Genomic DNA, 20,070 nt, shown 5'->3' on the forward strand with positions numbered 1-20,070 from the left:
GATCAAGTCACCCTCAGAACCTGAGATTTGACTCAGGGTCTCTGTCTATTTCGAGCCAGGAGCTGGGCGATGAGTTCGATTCTGGGAAGACTCAGCATGTTCAAGGTTGATTGTCTCAGGATATAGCACGACGTGTACCCTAAACCAGAAGGTGCTGGCAGTAAAACATGGTCGTCGTTGTTGAGCGCAAGGCTGACGAGGCTCTGAGCGGGCGGAGTGTTTTATTTGTTCGGTGATAAATAGTTTAACCCCGAGACAAGCTAAACCCAAAATGGTAGACAGTTGACTGCCAAAAGGTTTGGAAACAAGGACGGATTTCTGATGCGTTGTCTCTTGGATCCCCCTCCTTGTACAATAGTTTGTCGGACAGCAGGCCTATATGAACGCATCTCAGGCACCCATTAGCTAGTTTCTACAACCATGCGAACGCAGTCATGCCTGTCACACTCCGCCGGCGTCTGGACTGTCACTACTGTGGGCGCAGATCGAAATTGCCAGCGGGGAAGAAACCTGGTCGCAAGTTTCAATGCGAGCACTGCCTTGCCGTCAATTTCTTCGATGAGGTATGTCCATTTTCTCCTTTGGAGGTGTGGTGCCACTAACACGTCGCATAGAACGGGGAGATAGCCGATGTCCCCATAGAAGAAGCCGCCCCAGCTCAGCGTTTCGCGCAACCTGTCGCTACGAACCCTCTCTCCGACGACTTCTCCTCACAAGACTCGGTATTCTGTTCGACATGTCTGAAGAACCAACAGTTATATACCTACAACCTCTCCCAATTCCTTCCAGATCCTGACCACCCCGAGTACGAGAAACTGGAGGCCCAACTCCCAGAGTACAAGAAAGGACTCGAACAACGCTACCCGCAATGCTGTGCCAAGTGCGAACCCAAAGTCAGAGCACAGTTGCATCAGGCTACGTACAATGCCAGAAGTGACCACCTTCGACGGGTGCTGGAAAAATCACGACAAAGAAGGGTGGCCAGTCGATGGGGGTGGAGAAGTCTTCTTCTCAGTGGCGCGGGACTGGGCCATACAGTTAGTCTGACCTTACAAGTGCTCTGGCATCTGTATGGCTCTCAGGTGGTTGCAGGGTCGTCGAATCGACAACTCAAACCTGTCGAATGTTTCTCACAACTGCACTGTGTCCGCCAATGCGCAGAAATGATGGAGCCCATTGTGGGACTATCTTTGGTATTGGGCCTGCTGTGTATCTGGTGGAATCCAAAGTGGCAGCACAAGTTGTCCAACAATGATCAGCGATTGACGGGCCTGAACGAGTATTATCTGGCGCAGTTTCTGCTTCTGGGGCTGCGGTTCAGCGCTTGGATAATCTTGTTCCATGTCCCTCTATCGTTGCGAATGGGAGCAATCTTGCATGCCTGTTTCGCGGTCGCAATCACCGTGCTTGCAGGCTGGTCGATTTTTGGAATTACAACAGTCAAGTCTGGCCCTCAGATTAATTGGCACGATGACCCTGCCCCTTTGCTGTCAAGCACCCAATTCAGCCCTCCTGCGCCTTTCGAACAACCAGAACCCCAACAACCATCGAATGAGCCCTTCAACATCCACAGTCTGGGAACACCTGCAAGACCAGCTTATCAGGCATGGAATCCTCCCACGCCCCCACCAGACAATGCTGAAGCAATGGACTGGACACCATCCCAGCCGACATTCCAACCTGAGCTCAAGCAGATTCGGTACACAGCAACCGAGCCCACGCCATTTCACGGAAAACTACCAGCATTGAATGCGAAAGGAGTCCTCAAAAATCAGAGTCAAGCACGGGCTGGTAGAGAGGCCATTGGTCTCCCGCCAGGGTTTTTTGATAGGTCACAGAAGTCGTTGTTTCCCCCTCGTCAGACTGGAACTGGCAGCGAGGCCATAGCGCCACCAAAGTTTTTCGGGCACGAGCGACATGCCGACACGGGCCTGGAAAGCATCTTTGATACCGTCTTCTCTCTCCAGGATTCGTCCCTAGATCAGCCTGAATCTGGATCCAAATCGGATCCAAAGTTCTCCAAGCCTGTATCAGGAAAAGAGCCCAGTCGTCACCAGTTAAACAAGGGGGAAGCTCTGTCAATACCAAAACTCTTCAGCTGCTGGTCAATCCTCTCGCTCGCAGTAGGCTTAGCGGCATGGCTCTCCGAAGCTGCCATGAGGCCTAAGACTTCCCAACTGGGTTATTACACCGTCCTTCTCAGTGTGGTCGTACCGTTGGGTCACATCACCATCGTTATTTGTCTGAATGGTATTCATGGTCAAGCCGCAAGAATACTTATGTACGCTTTTGAAGCAGTCGTTTTGATTGGGGTTGCCATGGTCCAGGAGCGGTTTGGGGAACTGTTTAGGAATGTATGGGATAAGCTCGCCATTGCGGTCGTGGCTCTGCTGCTCCCTCAAGAGTTCCTGACACTGACTCGTTACCACTGGGCACCCCAGGTTCACCGTCAACACATTTTACATAACGCTGCCCCATTACAGTCAATCCCTGCATTACAGACGCAAAAGTCACCAAATCCACACCCCGGCGCTGCAGCGGCGCCAGTGCCTCAGCTCCCACGAACAGATTCAAGCGACTCGGTGGAGAGTCTGAAGTCAATGTCCACGACTACCACCACCACAGCATGGGAGACCCCACGACCCGAGCATTATCGGTTTGAATACACCGATTCATCCGACCCTCTTTCGACAACACCGAGGACAAGGTCTTCGGTTAGTCGGGATCGTCAATCACAAAGTTCAAGTCGAAATACATTGGGTGTTGATGCTCTATCACTAGGTGGAGGTGGCAGATTCCCACGGCGTGAGAGCACGGGCATTTCAAATACACTCAGCCGGATGGGGATCGGATCTTCTTCTGGTTCAAGTATTGCTGGGCCAAGAGCGAGACGGGGATATTGAAGGGCTGGTTCAGTCCAGGGCGGGTCCGTGTACGGCAATAACACGTGTCTGTTGGAGGCGTTCTCATTGTATGTCTGGGGGGTTTTTTTTTAAAAAAGCATAGGGAAATTGGAAAGCAGAAGGCGAACAGGATAGACCCTCTGACGGCATAGCGTAGCATATTATGAATCTTTTTCTTCTCATTCCATTCCAAACACCCATGAACTGGGTTCTTTTATATGACATGATGAGGCTGTCGACAGACACTCGAACGGACAAGGACTTGGTGCGACTTACTGATCAACAGAGTCGGGTCAGTCCTGTCCTCCGCAAAAGGCGGTTCGGTCCGTTTCTCTCTGTTTAGAGTCCATACCCCAGGTCAAGTGCAAATCACATGAATACAGTTAGTCCGTTGTTGGGCTCCAACGCCGCCAAATGCTCGTCCAAGGACTGAGCAATCTATGTCAATTTCTGCTTGATGAAGAATGATCTCAGATGTGACAGCTGCCACGCGCAGGTGACGCCCAAGACGCCCAGCTGGATCAACGTCCACCGGACGATTCGCGCGTTGACTGCCTCGCTTTGATCGCGGAATTCTGCTTCGCGCTCCTAATCACACGTTCTGGATCAGCGACTCTCCACGAAAAGGAGCCCTAAGCAGGGGAGACGTATGAACGGTGGCTGTGTGTGTGTGTGTGTTGGTCTCGACTTACCCTTTGAAACTTTTGTTCCCTCCTGATATCTTGTAACCGCCCGTTCAACTCCCGTACTTTGCCGACAATGGTGTCGATCTTGCCCTTGTCTTCACTCTCAATCTTACTCGTCTCTCCAATGGCCATGTCGACGGTCAACTTCACTCCTCCCAACACATTCCCGCCGTTTCCGAACCATCCATTCACACTGATCGCCGCGGGTCCAGAGGGCGTAAAGCAAAGTCGGTGCAGGCCCGCGTCCGCGGCACTGAATGTGAACTTTGAAAATTTGTCTGAGGACTGCGTGGTCTGGGTTACGACCCGGTGGTCGTTGTCGAAGGTCTCTTCAACAGTGAAGTGAATGTTGAGGTCGGGCGTTGCTGAGAAGGATTGCGTCTGGGGGTTGTAGGCTTCGGATTTGTATGTTCCTGTATTTCCAGCATCAAATCAGTGTCTGGTTGTCTTTTTTTCTCTTTCCACCTGGGAGATCCTTCGCGGTAGAATCGTGCTCGGACAGGGTGTCCATCCCAGTAGCGGTATTCCGATAATTGGAACACCACAAGCATCAAACGATAAAACCAATCAATTCTTGACATACCGACGACTAGAGTGCCCTTCGGCAAATCTTCATAGAAGCACTTGGGCGTCGTGCCATCGAGATAGAAATATAGTGCTTGTGTTGAGGGTATGAGGATCGAAGTGACTGCGGCGAAAGTCGCAAGTAAGGATTTCATCTTGCTCTCGTCACGTCACTCGTCGTGATTGATCGGACGTAGATCTGACGCTGAGAAATAACGGCAATGGCGCAGGAAAAATCAATTGAACAAAATGTCCAAACTTCAATACCAGGGGACACACAACGAGATCCAGAGCGCAGGGCCCCTTTTTCTCAGAGAACGTGGTACGCGCTGCTTTACGTACTAAAGATGGCCAATCAAAAGTCAACATGTGTCAGGGCTGCGCAGCCTTGCAGCCTCCGACAGCCTCGTAGGCGTGTTTCAAATGACTTTGTGGTCACGTGTGGCGTCATTTCAAATATCTCCGAATCTCTCTGCTGGGATGCATCCACTACGTCCTTCGCTCTCATCGTGTCTGCGCATCCGTCTCTTTTCTGCTTGACTGGTGTGTCACTTTCCGCAAGACGCTCATAAATGGGCGAGGCAAAACTACGCCCGACATAAAAAACTGTTGACCGACAATCGATCCTGCGTCTACCTGGCAAGATGGCTTCCACGAACGACATTCGCGATATCATGAATCTGGGCCAGGCAGGGCCCCGTCAGCCTGCGCCCAAGAAGAAAAAACATGTTGATCCTCACTCGCGCGTCACCGGTGTAAAGCGAGAAGTACAAGCTCTCATGGGCGATTCGGTCCCTCCCATCGCCATCGTCGAACAACGCTCCTACAAATCGAGACCGTCCATCTCCCAGAAATTGTTCAAGCCGCGTCACTGGGAGGAGAGACCATTTGTGCATGGTGGGAGGACTGACGGATTGGTGCTGAGACACTGGAAACGGTCCATCCCCGGCTCGAACGCCCGCACGCCAGTTGTTACGAATGGCTCGGCGGATGTAGAAATGACAGATGAATCAAAGGCATCCCCCGCTGCGCAAGAATTACAGTTTGAAGAAGAGTACCCGTCAAACAAGTGGAACGTCAAGGTCCAGATACCCGCCTACACGGATGAGCAGTATGAGAACATGCTAAAGTCAGAGGACTGGACGCGGCAGGAGACCGATTATCTCATGGACCTGTGCCGGGACTACGACTTGAGATGGATTGTTATCGGCGATAGATACAACCCACATGATATTCAAGCTCCCCAACCGCCGGTTCAAGATGGAGAGGCTAATGCAAGTGGCAGCGAACTTGTGGTGAAACCTCATTTTCCCCAGCGTTCTATGGAAGCCCTCAAGCAACGATACTATGCCATTGCCGCAAAGCTTATGGAAGCGCAAACTCCAGCAAGCACAATGACTCAGGCTGAATTTCAACTCTGGGAGAAGATGCGCAATTTTGATGCAAAGACTGAAACAATGAGGAAAGCGATGGCGGAGAAACTATTCGAACGCACCAAAGACGAAGCCGATGAGGAGCGAATTCTTCTCGAAGAACTCCACCGAATCACTAAGAACGAGGACGACTTCATCAAAATGAGACGGGATCTGTATGCGAGACTCGAACCTGTGGCGCCTATTAGAAGAACCGAAAGGGGAGAGGAACAGTCTACCGCCATGTATCAAACTTCCGGAGGACTTTCTATGTTACTGCAGAGCCTTCTCGCCAAAGAGAAGAGGCTGAAGCGGCCGCCAGTTCCTGGCAGCAGTGAGACGGGCGCCGCTTCCACTCCCACCGAATCGCAGAGATACGAGAAGGGCAGACATCCACCTCAATACAACCGACGAGACACAGTCGACACGCAGGCTACCGATGATGCGCCCAGCGCACAAAAGAAAGGCTCAACGTCTCAGCCCAGTGTTCGAACCTTGTCGCCTCAAGAGGAGGCACGGTTCGGTGTCTCGCATCCACAGGAAAGGATCACAAGCGGCGTGCAGTTCCGCCATGAGAAGATCAATCGCCTCACTATGGCCAAGAGCCAGACTCAAACAACCAAGATTCAGGCTGCTTTGACAGAATTAGGAATTCCACCTCGATTGCTTATGCCCACGGAACGAGTATGCCGAGAGTTCGAGCGGTTGGTCACCGAGATCAATATGCTGCTAGACTGTAGGAAAGTGAACGAGAAGATTGCGACCGAGATCAAGATTTTGGAGGAGGCCAGGCGGATTAGGTTGGGATTGCCAAAAGACGCCGGGCCCGTTGCTCCTTCGGACCCTGTCCAGCCTTCTTTTCCTACGACCGCAGATGCAATGGAGGTCGACGATTCTCAAGTGGCAAACGATTCAAAGATTGAAGCCACGAATGACGGCTCCGTCGCCGTGGTTGAGGAGGACCAGGACGCTGAAGCCGAGGACGATGTCCCAGCGCAAAAGGCTGATGAGAAGGGTTCTGGCGCGGGAGATGTGAAGGACGAGAACGCTGTACCAGCAAGCAAACAAGCAGATGAAGCAGAAGCAAACGCAGACGCGGCGGCGGAACAGGACACAGCCCAAGATAACACTTCGAAACAAGTCGAAGATCAAGAAGAAGAGAGCGATGAAGCTAAAACAGGTGAAGATAACGACGACGAGGACGAGGAGCAGAATGAAGAAGGTGTTACGGGTGTCGACGAAGAGGATGAGGAAGATGACGACGATGCCGAAGAAGGTGGAGAGGATGGTCAAGCTGATATTGATGAAGACGAAGAGGATGAAGATGGCGAGGTTACTGGGACACCGCAGAATGAGAGCGATGCGGACGAGGATGGGGATGAGGATGAGGATGAAGAGCCAGATGTGGAGGCAGAGTCTGACGAGGAAGCAAACGACGACGAGGGCGATGCGGACTCGGACAATGAAGCCGAAATTGACAATCAAGACGAAGAAGACAAGGACGAGGAAGAAGACGAAGACGAAGACGATGATGGGCCCGCCGCAGCAGGGGCCGACGACTCGGATGATGATGATGACGATGCTGAGGAGGAGCAGGAAGAGCAGCAACCAGACGAAGAACCTGCAGCTCTCAGTGTTCCGGCACGCGCCCACAAGCGCTCTGCCAGCGTCATATCTGCCGCGAGTCGCGCAGGAAGCAATCGAAGTGGGATTGGGAGGAAGAAGAGACGGTGAAGAAGAAGACTCTGGGAGGGAGCTGGATCGATCTGATTGTCGGCGCTTGTCTGGGATCGGATCTGATCGAACCTTGCCTATCTATGTAAACCAACCACAAGACTCTCTCTCCGCGCTCGTGCTGTACGGAACAGACTCTTTCCACCAATACGCAAGTCCGTTCAGCTCATCCACTCTGCACGTATTCCGTCTCGTAGCTCTGCCGTCCTGTCGCGAACACAACGTTAATCATCCCTGTTCGCACCCATGCGTTGCCCTCGTAGGCCGGAAGTCCATCTCCCAGGCCAACTCACTGTCCTTGCAGTCCTTGCGCCGTTCGTTCACAGCACATCTTTCCATCACTCATTCGTTCATTCATCAGTCGGACTCGTCGCTCGTCGTTCATGACCCATCCCATTCATTCATCACTCAATGTTCGTTCCATTGTTCCATTGTTCCATCTCTCCCCTCCTTCTCTCCGTCTCTCCTCCGATCCATCTATTCCTCTTCGCTCACCTCGCTCTCCTCGTCCTCGCCGGGCCACGTCGTCATCGGGAGGTCCTCTTCCGCATCGTCGAAGTTGAAGAGGCTTTCAAAGTCTGCATCCCCACTCGCATCTCCAATACCGCCGTTGTCCTCCGCAAATTCCTGTTCAAAGTCCGCGGTCGCGTTTGCTTGGCCCTGAGCCGAGCCCTTCTCGCTCTCCTTGGCTGGGCAGTCCATGGTCTGCTGCTCTTGGGGTTCCTCCAACAGGGCGATGATGTCTGCCACTTCTCCGTCGTCGACTTCCCAGAATGTTGTCGCTTGTGGGTTCTCGTTGTCTTCGGGCAGCGGGTATTGTTCGTTGTGGTCAATGACCATCAAGTCGGAATCTCTGAGTTGTGCCTCCATATCCTCGTCGGTTTCGTACTCGGCATCCATGTCTGTGGTTGAAATAGTGGGTCGTGGTGGAGGGCTTGGTGTTTGAGGACGGACGTAAGCAGGCTCTTCGGGAAGAATGTCGACTGCAAGAGTCTTGCGGGCGCTGCTCGATCTAGAAATGTTGGTGGCTGAGGTGACACTGTTGAGGCCGGTGAGAGTGGTGGTGAGATCCGCTGATAGTGCTGCTGATGCTTTGGCCTTTCCCTTGCCCTTTCCGCGAGCGGTGGGCTTCTTTGGTGTGGCTGCTTTGGTCTTGGTGACCTTTGAAGGCTTGGGAGCAGCAGACGCGGCGTTGAAAGCTGGTGCTGGTTTCGACTTTTGGATCGAGGACCGGGGGTCTGCAGCTGGTGTGGTCGTTGCGGCGTTGTGGACAGCAACGGCATCAAGAAATCCAGTGGTCGTATTCCCAGCTTGCTGAAGACTCCACTCGTCCTGAGGATGAGGCAGGTCGCCCCTTGCCTTCCTCAGCGCAAGGTTTTGACTTGGTTGCATCCAGCCATAGTCAGACTGTTTGCGTTTCTGGCGCTTTGCGAGGTTGATGTCTTCCATTTCGGAAGGTGGTGTATCGAGCGGTCTTGGTCTTGCGGTTTCAGCTGCCAGAGATTGAGTGCTTCCTGCGCTTGAGGATGCAGCTTGGATTGCTGGCGGAACTGCGGCAGAGGTCGCCGTCTTTTGGGAAGATGTTGTTGCATGCACGGCAGCCATTGTCTGTCCGCCAGAGCTGCTGCTCTGAGCTAGCTCGTTGCGAGCAGCACGGGCTAGAAAATCTTGAATGGAGTCACTTCGCAAGACTGGAACAGGTTCTTCGTCATCGGTGGTGAGGTCAATGAATTGAAGGGCAGCCCTTTCCACGCTTGGAGCTCGCAGGCGAATACGGCTGTTGTGGTGCAATGAGCACAAGTGGCAGATGTCAGCTCTGAGAAGTACACCTCGATATTCCTGCTTCAATCGTTGCAGTTTGGCTTCGTAATTCTGTTGAAGTGGTGGCTTTAGTCGATTGCTCGCCACAATTGCCCGCTGCATGGTCTGAGGGATCACTGGAAAGAGTCTGCCGTCCGGTCCGATCAAGAAGTCATATCGGCCTAGAAGAGTGTTATAGTAGCTTGTGGCTACAATAGCATCTTTTCCTAGGGCCGCGTTCTCAGTCTTGAGCTCGCTGATTTGTTGCTGAAGCGTTGCGACTGTTGTGCCATGCTCTTGTTCGAGCGAAGAGACTTTATCCTTGTATGTTTGTACCTCGGCCTGCAGTATGTGCACAGTCTCCTGAATTTGCGTCTGTCCAGTGGTGTCGTCTCGCTGGCCTTGTGGGGGGAGGGTGTTTCCTTGATTGTTGTCATGGCCAAGTTCTTGGAAGTGTGCAGAGACAGGGTCGAGTTTGGCCAGCTCCTGATCGAACAGATTGGCAGTGAAGTCCTGGACACTGTTGTCAATCGGACCGAGAAAGTCTTGCGTTCCCATGGCATTGGTTTCGGTGAAGTATGCATCGTTGTATGAATCTGGGGCAACGACGTTGGTCATTTGCTCGCCCTGAAGTCCAACGCCGCTTGCGGCTGACAATCCAAGCAGATTGTTCTGGGTTGGAGGACGAATGTTCCAAAGACCGTTGCCAGTATTTTCGATGTACGGTAGTATGTTGCCTGGCATTTGTATCTGATGAGATCCAAGTGGACTGCCATTCGGGTTGGGCATTTGAGGTGAGATGCTGTGTATTCCCATAGTTTGCGGTCGAAGCGGGCTTCCATACTCCATTGAACTCTGGGCCAGGGGAACAAGCGGTTGAAGAGAATTGTTCATAGCAAGAGAATTCTGGAAGGTGTGATTCGGTGTTCCCTTGAGATGTTGTTGAACGTGACTGACGTTGTTCAAAGGATTCGAGCTTTGGCTGTTGGGCACGCTGTTGGTGGCATTTCCTGTGAAGTCGTTGTAGATGAAACCCGTGTGGTACTTTGAGTTTCGATCCATGATTGATCCGTGAAGCGTTGCAATATGGAAAGGTGTTGATGTCGACTAGAGCTCCGATGAAGTTGTTGAAGAGAGAAAGAGTCCTTAATTGTCGCTCAGGTCTCTGTATTGGCTGATTTTGTCTCTCTCTCTCTCAGGTGCGGGTTAAGTCGATGTGGATGACGGGGTCCGAAGGGATCTTGTAAATCTGTCCAAGATTGGATGAGGCTGTCTATCAACAGATTGAATGAAATCTGTGATGATCGTGTCCGTAAAATTGACTGGCGGAGATCGAAAGGGGTGACGCCTCTTGGAGTACGAGGGTAGTGCACAAAGAAGTCTTCACTGCACAACACACGGTGTTACTAGGGTCAGGCAATATGCATGATTCAAATTCTACTAACCTGTGAAGATCCGCAGAGCTCACTTTCTGTATGCAGCAAACGGGATTGAGGAGGGCGCAGTTTTCATGCCGTTTGGATCTTGACGATTCCAGGTGTAGATGTCGTGTCTGATGAAGTGAATTTCAATACCCAGGAGGAAGCAGGATGGTAAGGTCGGTCATGAAGAGAAGAACACTTCAAGCAGAAAATTTGTCTCAAGGCACGACAAAAGGGGCCTGCTTCGTGGACGGCCAGCGCGCCCGCGACACCGCAACATTCTGTTACGAGAACACAAACTCTGGTACAGGGCGCAGACCGTGTGTTCGCACCTGGACTGTCTCGGTCAATCCAGTGGTTCCATACTTTAGTTACCACTCACCTTTTGGTGCTGCCATTCTGGGACCACGTCTCCCCAGCAAAAACCCAAAAAGCAGTCCATGGCATAAGGAGCCACACCGAACCAAAAAAAATACACGTCTTGTCAACTTGCAAAGCACGGCTGCAAAGCTTCCACCTCTTGAACCAACCTAGACTTATTCAACCGTTGTTTACCCGCCTGGTTCGTGCAAGAGCGGGACCATCATTTGGACTGTACAAATCGGGAACAAGAGCATGATGGTCAACATTGCTGGCGTTTTGTTGAGAAGACCCCTCAACTGATGGCCTTGCGGTGGCGGTCTGGGAGCGACGGCGTCTGTGTGGGCGACATTGACGGCCATATGATTTGATATATATACAAGCATGAATGGAGAGATGAAGTCGGAAAGAGTCCACACACACACGGAGATATTTAAGCGAGAACAAGCCTTATTTTTGTGCATCGCTCATTGGCTCGCTTATCGGCGGCCTGTCTTAAAGCAGCGGGCTGCATTTCTGTGGGACTACGAGGCTCTGACGCCTTGAGGCACGAGGCTGGCGTTACTGGTCGTCACAAAAGAATCTCATCCCCGCACCCATCTCCATCTCCAGCCTGTGCATCAACACAACCAGCATTCACAAGACTGAAAGCTGTACCGAGTACAAAGCTCGACATCAGAGGCGGTGCCTGGGGGCCATGAGCCGTCAAAATGAGCGTCATATTGTGTACAGGTATTGTTCTTCTCGCTGTCGCAAATGTTGGGCAAGAGGCTAATCCTTACTTCAGCTGGCTATGACCATACTATTAGGTGCGCCCCCTGCCTTGTTCCCTCACCTTCGCTTTCAATATTGACCTTTGCTCGTGTCCTGTAGATTCTGGGAAGCACTGTCAGGGATATGTTCAAGAACAATCCAACATCCGGAATCACAAGTCAACAGACTATGTATCACCCCAGACAAAAAGTACCTGGCGGCTGCGGGTCGTCATATGGTGCGCCTCTACGACATCAAGTCCAGCAATCCCAACCCTATCATGCAGTTCGAGGGCCACACGAACAATGTGACTGGTGTCGCGTTTCACTGTGAAGGGAAGTGGATGGTCACTAGTTCTGAAGACTGCACAGTAAGAGTTTGGGATACCAGGTCGGGGATGGTTCAGAGAAACTATCAACACTCGCATCCAGTAAATGACGTGGTGATTCATCCAAATCAAGGAGAGCTGGTCAGCTGTGACCGAGGGGGGAATATTCGCATTTGGGATTTGGGCGCAAGTCGGTGTACCCATCAGCTTGTCCCTGTGGAAGACATCTCCATGGCCAGCGTGAGCGTTGCGAGCGATGGCTCTCTACTGGCTGCGGGAAACAATCTGGTAGGTTGAAGGATGTTGGGTTTCGACAACAAGGCAAAGCTCACAATGCTTCTCTAGGGCGACGTCTACATCTGGCGCGTATATCAAAACCACGACTCAACCACCCTTCTCCCTTGCCGCGCATTCAAGGCCCACAAGGATTACCTCACGCGCCTTCTTCTGTCGCCAGATATAAAATACCTCGCGACATGTAGCTCCGACCACACCGTGCGAGTCTGGAAGATCGACATGAACGAGGAACATTTGGAAGATCTCAATGAACCCCAGAACCCACCAATATCACAGCAACAGCAAGAAGCGCCAACAAAGCAAACAGGACCACTCCCAAACAATCCCAACACAATCACACTCTCGCACTCGCAACCTTCCCTGCCGAGTGCCGAGAATGACAAGCACACCGACTCCTCCCCAGACCCGAAACTGTCCCACTCCACTCCTTCTCTCGCCTCGACTGCTTCCCAACAATTCCGCCCCACCACAGACCTCATCTCCCTCCGCCGTCCGCTCCCTTGTCACGCCATATTGGACATCCACCAACGCTGGGTCTGGGATTGTGCCTTCAGCGCTGACTCGGCGTATCTTGTCACTGTCTGCTCCGACCACTACGCTCGCCTCTGGGAGATCCTAACGGGGAAGATCATCAGGCAGTATAGCGGCCATCACAGGGGCGCGGTATGTGTCGCGTTGAATGACTACAGCAATCCGCCTTAGGGAACGGATTGGGAGGAGGGGAACGACGTGGATGAGTTCGAGTGCAAGGAAAATGGAATTGACAGTGGTGAACCCGACACTGAAGACGACCAGGATGGCGGAGTAGCATTGAGTCTGTTGTACCCTGACAGTCGTAACACCAACGGAACGTAGGAATGCTCTATCCTTTGCTCGCTATGATTGGAAGATATTGAGAGACAGGTTTAGGACAGTCGTGGATCGAACAGAGTCTTTTTTTCAGGGGATTCTACTTGGGGGACGGACAGGAGATGGGACCTGGAAGGGAGCTCGGAGTTTGATGAATGAGCCTCCTACCTTGTGAACAACGGGACAGCTGGTAGCGATTATCGTGATCATGGAACACAAGGCCGGGACCGTAATGTAGCACACGGGCAGAGGTAGCTTTACATGTCCTTTTCAAAAAACCAAAGATACATCAGCACGACGTATCGACGAAGTCGAGATAGGACTTATCGCCTACAAAAGGATCAATTACAGGTGTCAAGTATGCTCTGTTGGTGCACTATTGATTTGTTGTTTTCTTTTTCTGTTCTTTTTTCTTTTCTTTTTTGGTCTGCGCGTGATAAACCTGCCCCCCAAGTAAGCACCTCCAGAAGAGGGATGCTCGGATATTGCAAAGGCGCAGGAAGCTCGGGAGTCTAGAGCTCCAGGCCAGAGTACAACGCCCACACCAATGAATGCCACCGTAGATCCGTCGCCAGATTTCTGTTCTGCTCTCTTCTCGACCCCAAAGCGGCCCTCCCAAGCCCTCTACTCTCTTTCCATGTGTCCATATCTCCCTCTCTTTCATTCTGTCAACGGCTCGGGCTTGTCGTCCTCATCGGTAGGCCACCGCCTGTTTCTGTTCTCCACGTTCGAGCCGCCATGCCTACGACTCGACCACCCTAAGCACGAAGTTGACAATGACAGCTGCGAGAAGGGCGACGGCCAGCACAGTCGGTCCAATCCGGTCGTCGAACCCACCCTGGCCCCTGACTCGGATAGCCTTCGCTCGCCAGTGGAACGTGACGAGTGCGTATATCATGGCCGCCATGGCCACCAGGGTGAAGAGTCCCGCGGATATGCGGCCGACCGAGTCTCCGAAGTTGAGGAGGCCGACGGCCAGCCCTCCCAGGATGACGGTGAAATTGAGCCACGAGAGGAAGGTCCGCTCATTGGCAAAGAAGACCTTGGGCTCGACGCGTGTCGGCAGGGCGATGCGTTTGCCTGGCCCGGTTGAAACTGTTAGTCGCAAAAGTCATGCGTTCAAACAAAAGACCCGGGATGGGTGGGCATTGGAGCAAGCAACCTTACCGGGGGCGCTCTGAAGAAGTGGTTGTTCGGACATTTTCGGCCTGTCGTATACTGGGATAGCTATAAACTGGTAACAGTGCTGCTGATGGAGCTTGGTTTTGGGGAGATTGGTCAAAGTTATGAAAGCGATAACATATGTATGGTTGTAACCTCTTGTCGTTTTCTCTGCAAAACAAGTTGGTCTCCTGCGGAAACCCAAAAGACTCGCAGCTCTCGGGGTAAGTTCGAGGAACAAGCTTTCGCTTTTACCTGTGAGCTGCTGCGAAAACTCGCCTAGGGACACAATCCTCTGCGGGGAGAGAGTGCACCTGCTCTCACCCAAGCTTCTCATTCGCCCTGCCCCTCTCCTAAGCTTTCTTGCCTTTTCCAGGGGCACCCGTCGGTGTGTCTGCTTCACCGTGGGCGCCAGTGGGGGACAAGATGTCGACTCTACTGCGGAGGGTTAAGTCCACCATTACCAGTTTTGACCCTTCTCAAAATAATCAACCTCAACGTGCATTGGATGCAGTCGATCAACCAGGCAAGCCAGCAAAGCGACACCGCCTGCGAAAACACCACGACTCCAACCCGAACCTGCTTGACTTGGGTCCCAATAAGCGCAACTTCACATTTCGCCAAACCCAACATCCTCCAGAACACGGGACTCTCGCCGAGTTTCGACGTCGACTTGCGCGAAAAGCCTCGACCTTCAGTTTGAGAACTAGACATCGTCAGGGAGAGCGTGAGCAGGACGAGCTGGTCAAGGAAGAAGAGAGGTTCAGAGAATCGGTACTAGTGGGAAGCGAAAAGGGAAGCCCTACGAGTAAGTCGCAGGAACAACCAGACAGCGCGCCGCGAGAGACCAGACTCCCAGGCGAAGAGAAAGCGTGCAGGCCTGCAGGGGACGGGCCAGACGAGCAGCCATACACGAGAGAGTCCTCTGTGACAACAGTTGCCCCTTGCGACCCAGCTTCCACACTCTCTGTCAAAGAACATCCGTCGCTTTTCAAAGCAGACTCACACTCTACACACGACATTTCCACTGCGTCGCACAATCTGCTCCGCAAAACCCAATCTACATACATCACCAAATACGTGGCAGGAGGAAAGATCGCTGTTAAGAAAATGGCATCGGATCAAGCACCCCCTCCCGTGCCCTACACCCGTCTCAAGGAGATCACAGAGAACGTAAGTCGCACTTCGGCCAACCACCGTCTGGGTGTCCAAAAGCTGTACATTGCAGGGCGCTAACTTCTCGGTTTCTGGCCGGACAGGCATGCGAAGCCGCCCTTTCAGGGGCAACGTCTTACTCGCACTCAGAAACTGAAGGTTGGAACACGATGATCATCAACAGCATCCTGGGGGCTCTCGTGGAAGAGACAACGGTAAAGCCCGCTCCTGGATCATCGACGACCAGCCAACCACAATACAAATACGTGGTGAACAGCACAATCATCCAGCACGCGGCCCCCTCTCCGGCCTCGACCGGCGACGACACAAAGAAAACGAGTGGTCGTCGAGGCATGCACGCGGCAAGTGGAGCCTACTGGAACAACGAAAAGGATGGTATGTGGAGCTTCAAGTACCCTGGTGCCGATAGCAAAGGCTTGGATGTGGTCGTCGGCATTATCTGGGTCTGGGTCGGGTGAAAGGCATCTTGACCGGCTCTTGCCTGATGGACAGCAAAGCGGGTGGACGGCGCTATGCAGCATTCCTTGATTCGGAGCACCTTCGGACCACTGATATGGACTTTCATTGGTCAAGCAATGTGCAGCAAAGCTCATGGTCTCTGGAAATTGCAAACCTCACTGGGAACAAGACTCGGGGGGAGGCATTAGGCGTGCCGGGCTTTTTATGTCAAGCGAACGAATGTTGCTTTCCCACGCGGTCACTTTCTGAGTTGTTGGTTATGGGTGGCTGTGCTGGGCGTTGAAACGCAACGGTGGTGCGGGAAATTCTTTACTTTGGCATCAGGGGGGGGAACGTGCTCGTCGTGCAGCCAAAAATCCAATGCGAAGCCGGTGCGGACGATGATTTGGTGGAAGGCTCACCATGTAATGCTTTGCTGGACCGTTAGCAGGAACGGCCTTCGAGTCAGTTACTTTCCACTCAACCATTGAACGATTGATGGAGAAAATTTCCCTCACTTCGCATCTAGTCCGAGTTCCGGGTCTGTTTGTGGGTTACTGGGGACGCACCTAGCACCCTAAGCGGTTGCCACTGATTCGGACTCTGCCAATCCTTTTTTTCCGAGCTTTGGGGATAAACTTTGCCAGGAATTCGGGTTGTGAGTTGCTTAAAGTTCGTCGGCGTCTGACTCGGGTGACTGGGCGTCAACGATGAAGCTGGAGCTGGTGGACTTCAGCGCTTGATGCGTGGTATGATATCAGCTGGAAAGAGATGTCTCAAGTCCCAAGGCTCCGCATAGGTTCATCCGCACCGTACTTGTACAAACCTTGTGTACTTGTTCGTACCTGTAGCACTTGTACACAGCATAGTCAACCGACGGGACCCCCCAGCACGGTTTCGGTCTTCTCCCTGCCTTACGTACAAGATTTTGTCCTCCTCATCTCGTGCAGAGCAGTGAAACAAAAAAAAGAAGACAACGATCTCTTGGCCGCTACTCCGCCCTGGGTTGTTTTGCAGTGCGCCTGTTAGAGTTTGAGAATGTGGTCTCTGGCCGCAACAATAAGGGCATTGGAAGTGAGTCGGGTACCCCCATCTTGTGCGGCTTTTACTGGGTCCAGTAGAGGAATGTTTTTTCTTGCTAGGGGGCCAATGGACGGAGCATAGGATTGGATCTCGGTGTCGCCGGTCGCGTCACAGCACATGACTGCAGAATGAGAGAGGGGTCAGCTCAGATTGTCGAGGACTGGGGGAGGCTGTGATTTACATACAACCCCTCAAGATCGCATATCGAAGGCGCTGATCCTTCAGCATCGAAAACGGGGTGTCCGAACACGGCCTTGTAGAAAGCTCTTTCACTAACGGGTGTGATTGGCTCTGCGACATGAGGCTTGGTGTGGCTTTGATGGGGCTTGAACATGTTGGTCATTAGCCGAAACAGCACGCAATAACAATACCCAACTCAGGTGATGGGGAGAATGAACAAATGGTGGGGATAGCCGGAGAATTTTCTCCAATCCTGACTGGCAACCCGAAAGGGGTACATTCAGGTGTCTCTTTTGGGGTCAGAGATGCATCGCCATGATCGCTTAACTGTGGTCGGTTGGATGTCGAGATCGACGAGTTACTGGGTGCAGAGGAGACTGCGGTGGCCGCGTTTGGCACTAATCTGAATCTGACATCTCACGTACATAGTCTGAAATTGGACTTTGGTGAAGAAGGATACACCGTGGTCTTTTTTCACAGGGACATTTGCTCTTTCTCTCTTTCCTGTCTCCAAATTCGGTAAACGGAATGTGTTGCTACTACGGCCACCACTCGGCGTCTGGAGGCGCAGGAATGGCAGCATTATTGATCGCTTAGGCGAAGTTCAGCTCCATGGGATTCTAGGAAACGATCGGCAGTGACATGACTAGATCTGAATTAGATGTGAAACTTGTTTGCAGCAGGCACAATATCGAGGGGAAACCCCCTTTCTAGGAGACGCCCTCGTCAATACTGTTGGACGAAAGGAAGATCGGCCTTGTGATCTCAACGAGACTGACGCGTGGGCATGACACAGTTGGTTCGAGATCAGCAAATATTTGACCTCGTTTGAACCGAGTAGCCCTTGATGCTGCGGCCCACCGGAGCCCGGTAGAGTGTCACTTCCGGCATCTTGCAATTCCTATACAGGAAGTGCCATGTAAACATGGAGATCTCGAAGCTCTGTGCTGCTCGAGCTAGAAAAGGGGGACACTAGGACATGAGAAGCATGCTGGATTCCAGAGGCCAGATAGGGGCTCGAGAAAAAGTACCTAACAGGCCCCGATATGCTTGTTATAACGATGAGGCTTGAAAGCGGCTCCCCCTGGACTCGTTTCATGCCGAAAAGGCCGGTGGCTCGACCCAATAACCCAGCAACACGGCACCAGCCGGGGTATACCAGGGAGAGTACCAAAGCTGAGCAACAGGCGACTGGGTCAACTCGCTTGAAGCAGGGAAAATGGAGGCGTAGGCGAGGCGATATTATGAGGATGCCAACAGTTCCGAAATGGTATGGTCGAGGTTGCTAGCCAGTGCATCTCGTCCAATTCATCACTACTCGGCATACCTAGGCTTTCTCAATCCCAGAGCCCGATCTCCGATGTAGAGGAATTCGGCATCTCCCGTGATAGACAGCTCTTCACAGCACGCAGAGTCTCTTGGGCACCTTTGCTGTAAATTTTGCAGTTGGAGGAAGTAACAAGCAGCGGTGAAAGGGAAAAACTTTGCATCTGGCCGCATTTCAACAACGTCAAACATGTTCGTGTAGGATGTCGTTTTCAAAGACCCTTGTCCCCTGTTGTTGTACTGGCTGACTCTTTGCCTGGGGATCCTTGTTCAAGGTGCGTTCTGGGGCGGAAAAGGGCCGGGGGTACCTTTTAGGGCGCAGGGCATCGAGATGGTTTGATGGAACAACTCGCGGGACCGTGGGAATAGAGTAACCACCTAGCTAGCACCTGTAAGTGAAGCGTGGATGATTCACCACCCCCCAGCCTTACCTGGTGACAGTCCGTGCGTCTTCGTTGTATACATGATCAGTCGAGTGCGGCTGAGCATCGTCAAGTGGTGGCATTCAAGGCCCCTCATGCTCGATCTGACCAGGTGTTTTCATGTGCTAATGTTTGTACATTTGGGTTTTGGGGATTAGAAAGTGAAAGAAAAAATGGCACAGTACGAGGTACTCGGCAGCTAGTACTGCACTGCGCCAAGTTGGTCGGCGTGCATTGGGTGCGCAGGTGGCTTGCAGCAAGGCCGAACTCTATGACACAGGCTTACTGGGGTTTCTCGCCCGGTCTCGACCCTTTGATGGCTGCTGCAACGCATTTTTGGCGTGATTCACCTGTCTTTTTGCTTTGTTGTTGGGCATCCCCCAGCCAGCTTGGGCTTGCTTGCAGCTCAGAAGCAGCCACGCAGCCTAATCCTCTCGCTGTCATCGCCACAGCAGATGCCCAAGTTCGCGAGACAAAGGTTACCAGCTACGAGGGTATTTTCAGTCCGAACAGCTGATGTCAACACTGTCACCCAAAGGAGGAAACCAAGATGAAAAAAAAAAATTGATGTGAGATCGATCGGCTGCCGCAGCCTACTTGGGGTACAACCCGCCGTGGCATGGGCACGACAGGGGGCCATTGTTGTTCTCGTGGCTTGTCATGGGCCCACGCCCTCTTCCTCCTCTCCCTGCATTTTCGGTTTTGTGCTACTCGTGCATGCTACCACCATCCACTGCATCTAGCAAAACTGACCATTTGGGTGTTTTCCTCCAATTCCTAGTCACTTAGTGGTCCCCTCGCAACTCTTTTCAACCCCCCCTGTCTGCTGCGCAACAGCTTTGCATCATGCTGCGCCTGTGCTCCAAATAGAAAGCATGCGCATTCGAAAGGACATTTTGCACGAGAGCAGGCCAACTAAGGTTCTGTCAACTCCCATGTTGTCTCCTGGCACCCGCTCGACGATCCTATTGCATGGAGTGCAGATGGGATGCAGTAGCTGACCCTGTGATGCACAGGTCCGATAGTGGTTAGACCTTCTCATCCCTCTGTCAAGGACAATGGAAACATCAGCCTCAAGTCTTTTTTGTCAGGCAATTGTATTTCGATCGACCTACTCCACCAATCTATTGGTGCAAGCGAAATCCTACGGCTGCCAGATAGTCTAGTCTCGGCAGCA

General features: G+C 52.4%; 7 protein-coding genes across 7 annotated transcripts; 4 read left to right on the plus strand and 3 right to left on the minus strand.

Moving 5' to 3' along the window:
* Nucleotides 1–434: 434 nt before the first annotated feature.
* On the plus strand, nt 435–2,903 carry AYO20_03383 (hypothetical protein; the record flags this gene model as incomplete). The annotated part of the gene is made up of 2 exons (XM_022641686.1): nt 435–563; nt 615–2,903. 2 exons carry the CDS (start codon nt 435–437, stop codon nt 2,901–2,903), a joined length of 2,418 nt encoding a protein of 805 aa, XP_022502219.1.
* A 438-nt stretch (nt 2,904–3,341) lies between these two features.
* AYO20_03384 (hypothetical protein) lies at nt 3,342–4,308 on the minus strand (the record flags this gene model as incomplete). Its single annotated transcript, XM_022641687.1, has 3 exons — nt 3,342–3,491; nt 3,596–4,002; nt 4,173–4,308. 3 exons carry the CDS (start codon nt 4,306–4,308, stop codon nt 3,342–3,344), a joined length of 693 nt encoding a protein of 230 aa, XP_022502220.1.
* Nucleotides 4,309–4,797: 489 nt separating this feature from the next.
* On the plus strand, nt 4,798–7,299 carry AYO20_03385 (hypothetical protein; the record flags this gene model as incomplete). Its single annotated transcript, XM_022641688.1, has 1 exon — nt 4,798–7,299. One exon carries the CDS (start codon nt 4,798–4,800, stop codon nt 7,297–7,299), a length of 2,502 nt encoding a protein of 833 aa, XP_022502221.1.
* A 477-nt stretch (nt 7,300–7,776) lies between these two features.
* AYO20_03386 (hypothetical protein) lies at nt 7,777–10,161 on the minus strand (the record flags this gene model as incomplete). The annotated part of the gene is made up of 1 exon (XM_022641689.1): nt 7,777–10,161. One exon carries the CDS (start codon nt 10,159–10,161, stop codon nt 7,777–7,779), a length of 2,385 nt encoding a protein of 794 aa, XP_022502222.1.
* Nucleotides 10,162–12,192: 2,031 nt separating this feature from the next.
* AYO20_03387 (hypothetical protein) lies at nt 12,193–13,113 on the plus strand (the record flags this gene model as incomplete). Its single annotated transcript, XM_022641690.1, has 3 exons — nt 12,193–12,249; nt 12,307–12,921; nt 12,961–13,113. 3 exons carry the CDS (start codon nt 12,193–12,195, stop codon nt 13,111–13,113), a joined length of 825 nt encoding a protein of 274 aa, XP_022502223.1.
* Nucleotides 13,114–13,849: 736 nt separating this feature from the next.
* On the minus strand, nt 13,850–14,308 carry AYO20_03388 (vacuolar transporter chaperone 1; the record flags this gene model as incomplete). The annotated part of the gene is made up of 2 exons (XM_022641691.1): nt 13,850–14,202; nt 14,275–14,308. 2 exons carry the CDS (start codon nt 14,306–14,308, stop codon nt 13,850–13,852), a joined length of 387 nt encoding a protein of 128 aa, XP_022502224.1.
* Nucleotides 14,309–14,694: 386 nt separating this feature from the next.
* On the plus strand, nt 14,695–15,902 carry AYO20_03389 (hypothetical protein; the record flags this gene model as incomplete). The annotated part of the gene is made up of 2 exons (XM_022641692.1): nt 14,695–15,441; nt 15,528–15,902. 2 exons carry the CDS (start codon nt 14,695–14,697, stop codon nt 15,900–15,902), a joined length of 1,122 nt encoding a protein of 373 aa, XP_022502225.1.
* Nucleotides 15,903–20,070: the final 4,168 nt, after the last annotated feature.

This window comes from Fonsecaea nubica (assembly GCF_001646965.1).
Source record: "Fonsecaea nubica strain CBS 269.64 chromosome Unknown Scaff16, whole genome shotgun sequence".
Lineage (NCBI taxonomy): Eukaryota > Fungi > Ascomycota > Eurotiomycetes > Chaetothyriales > Herpotrichiellaceae > Fonsecaea > Fonsecaea nubica.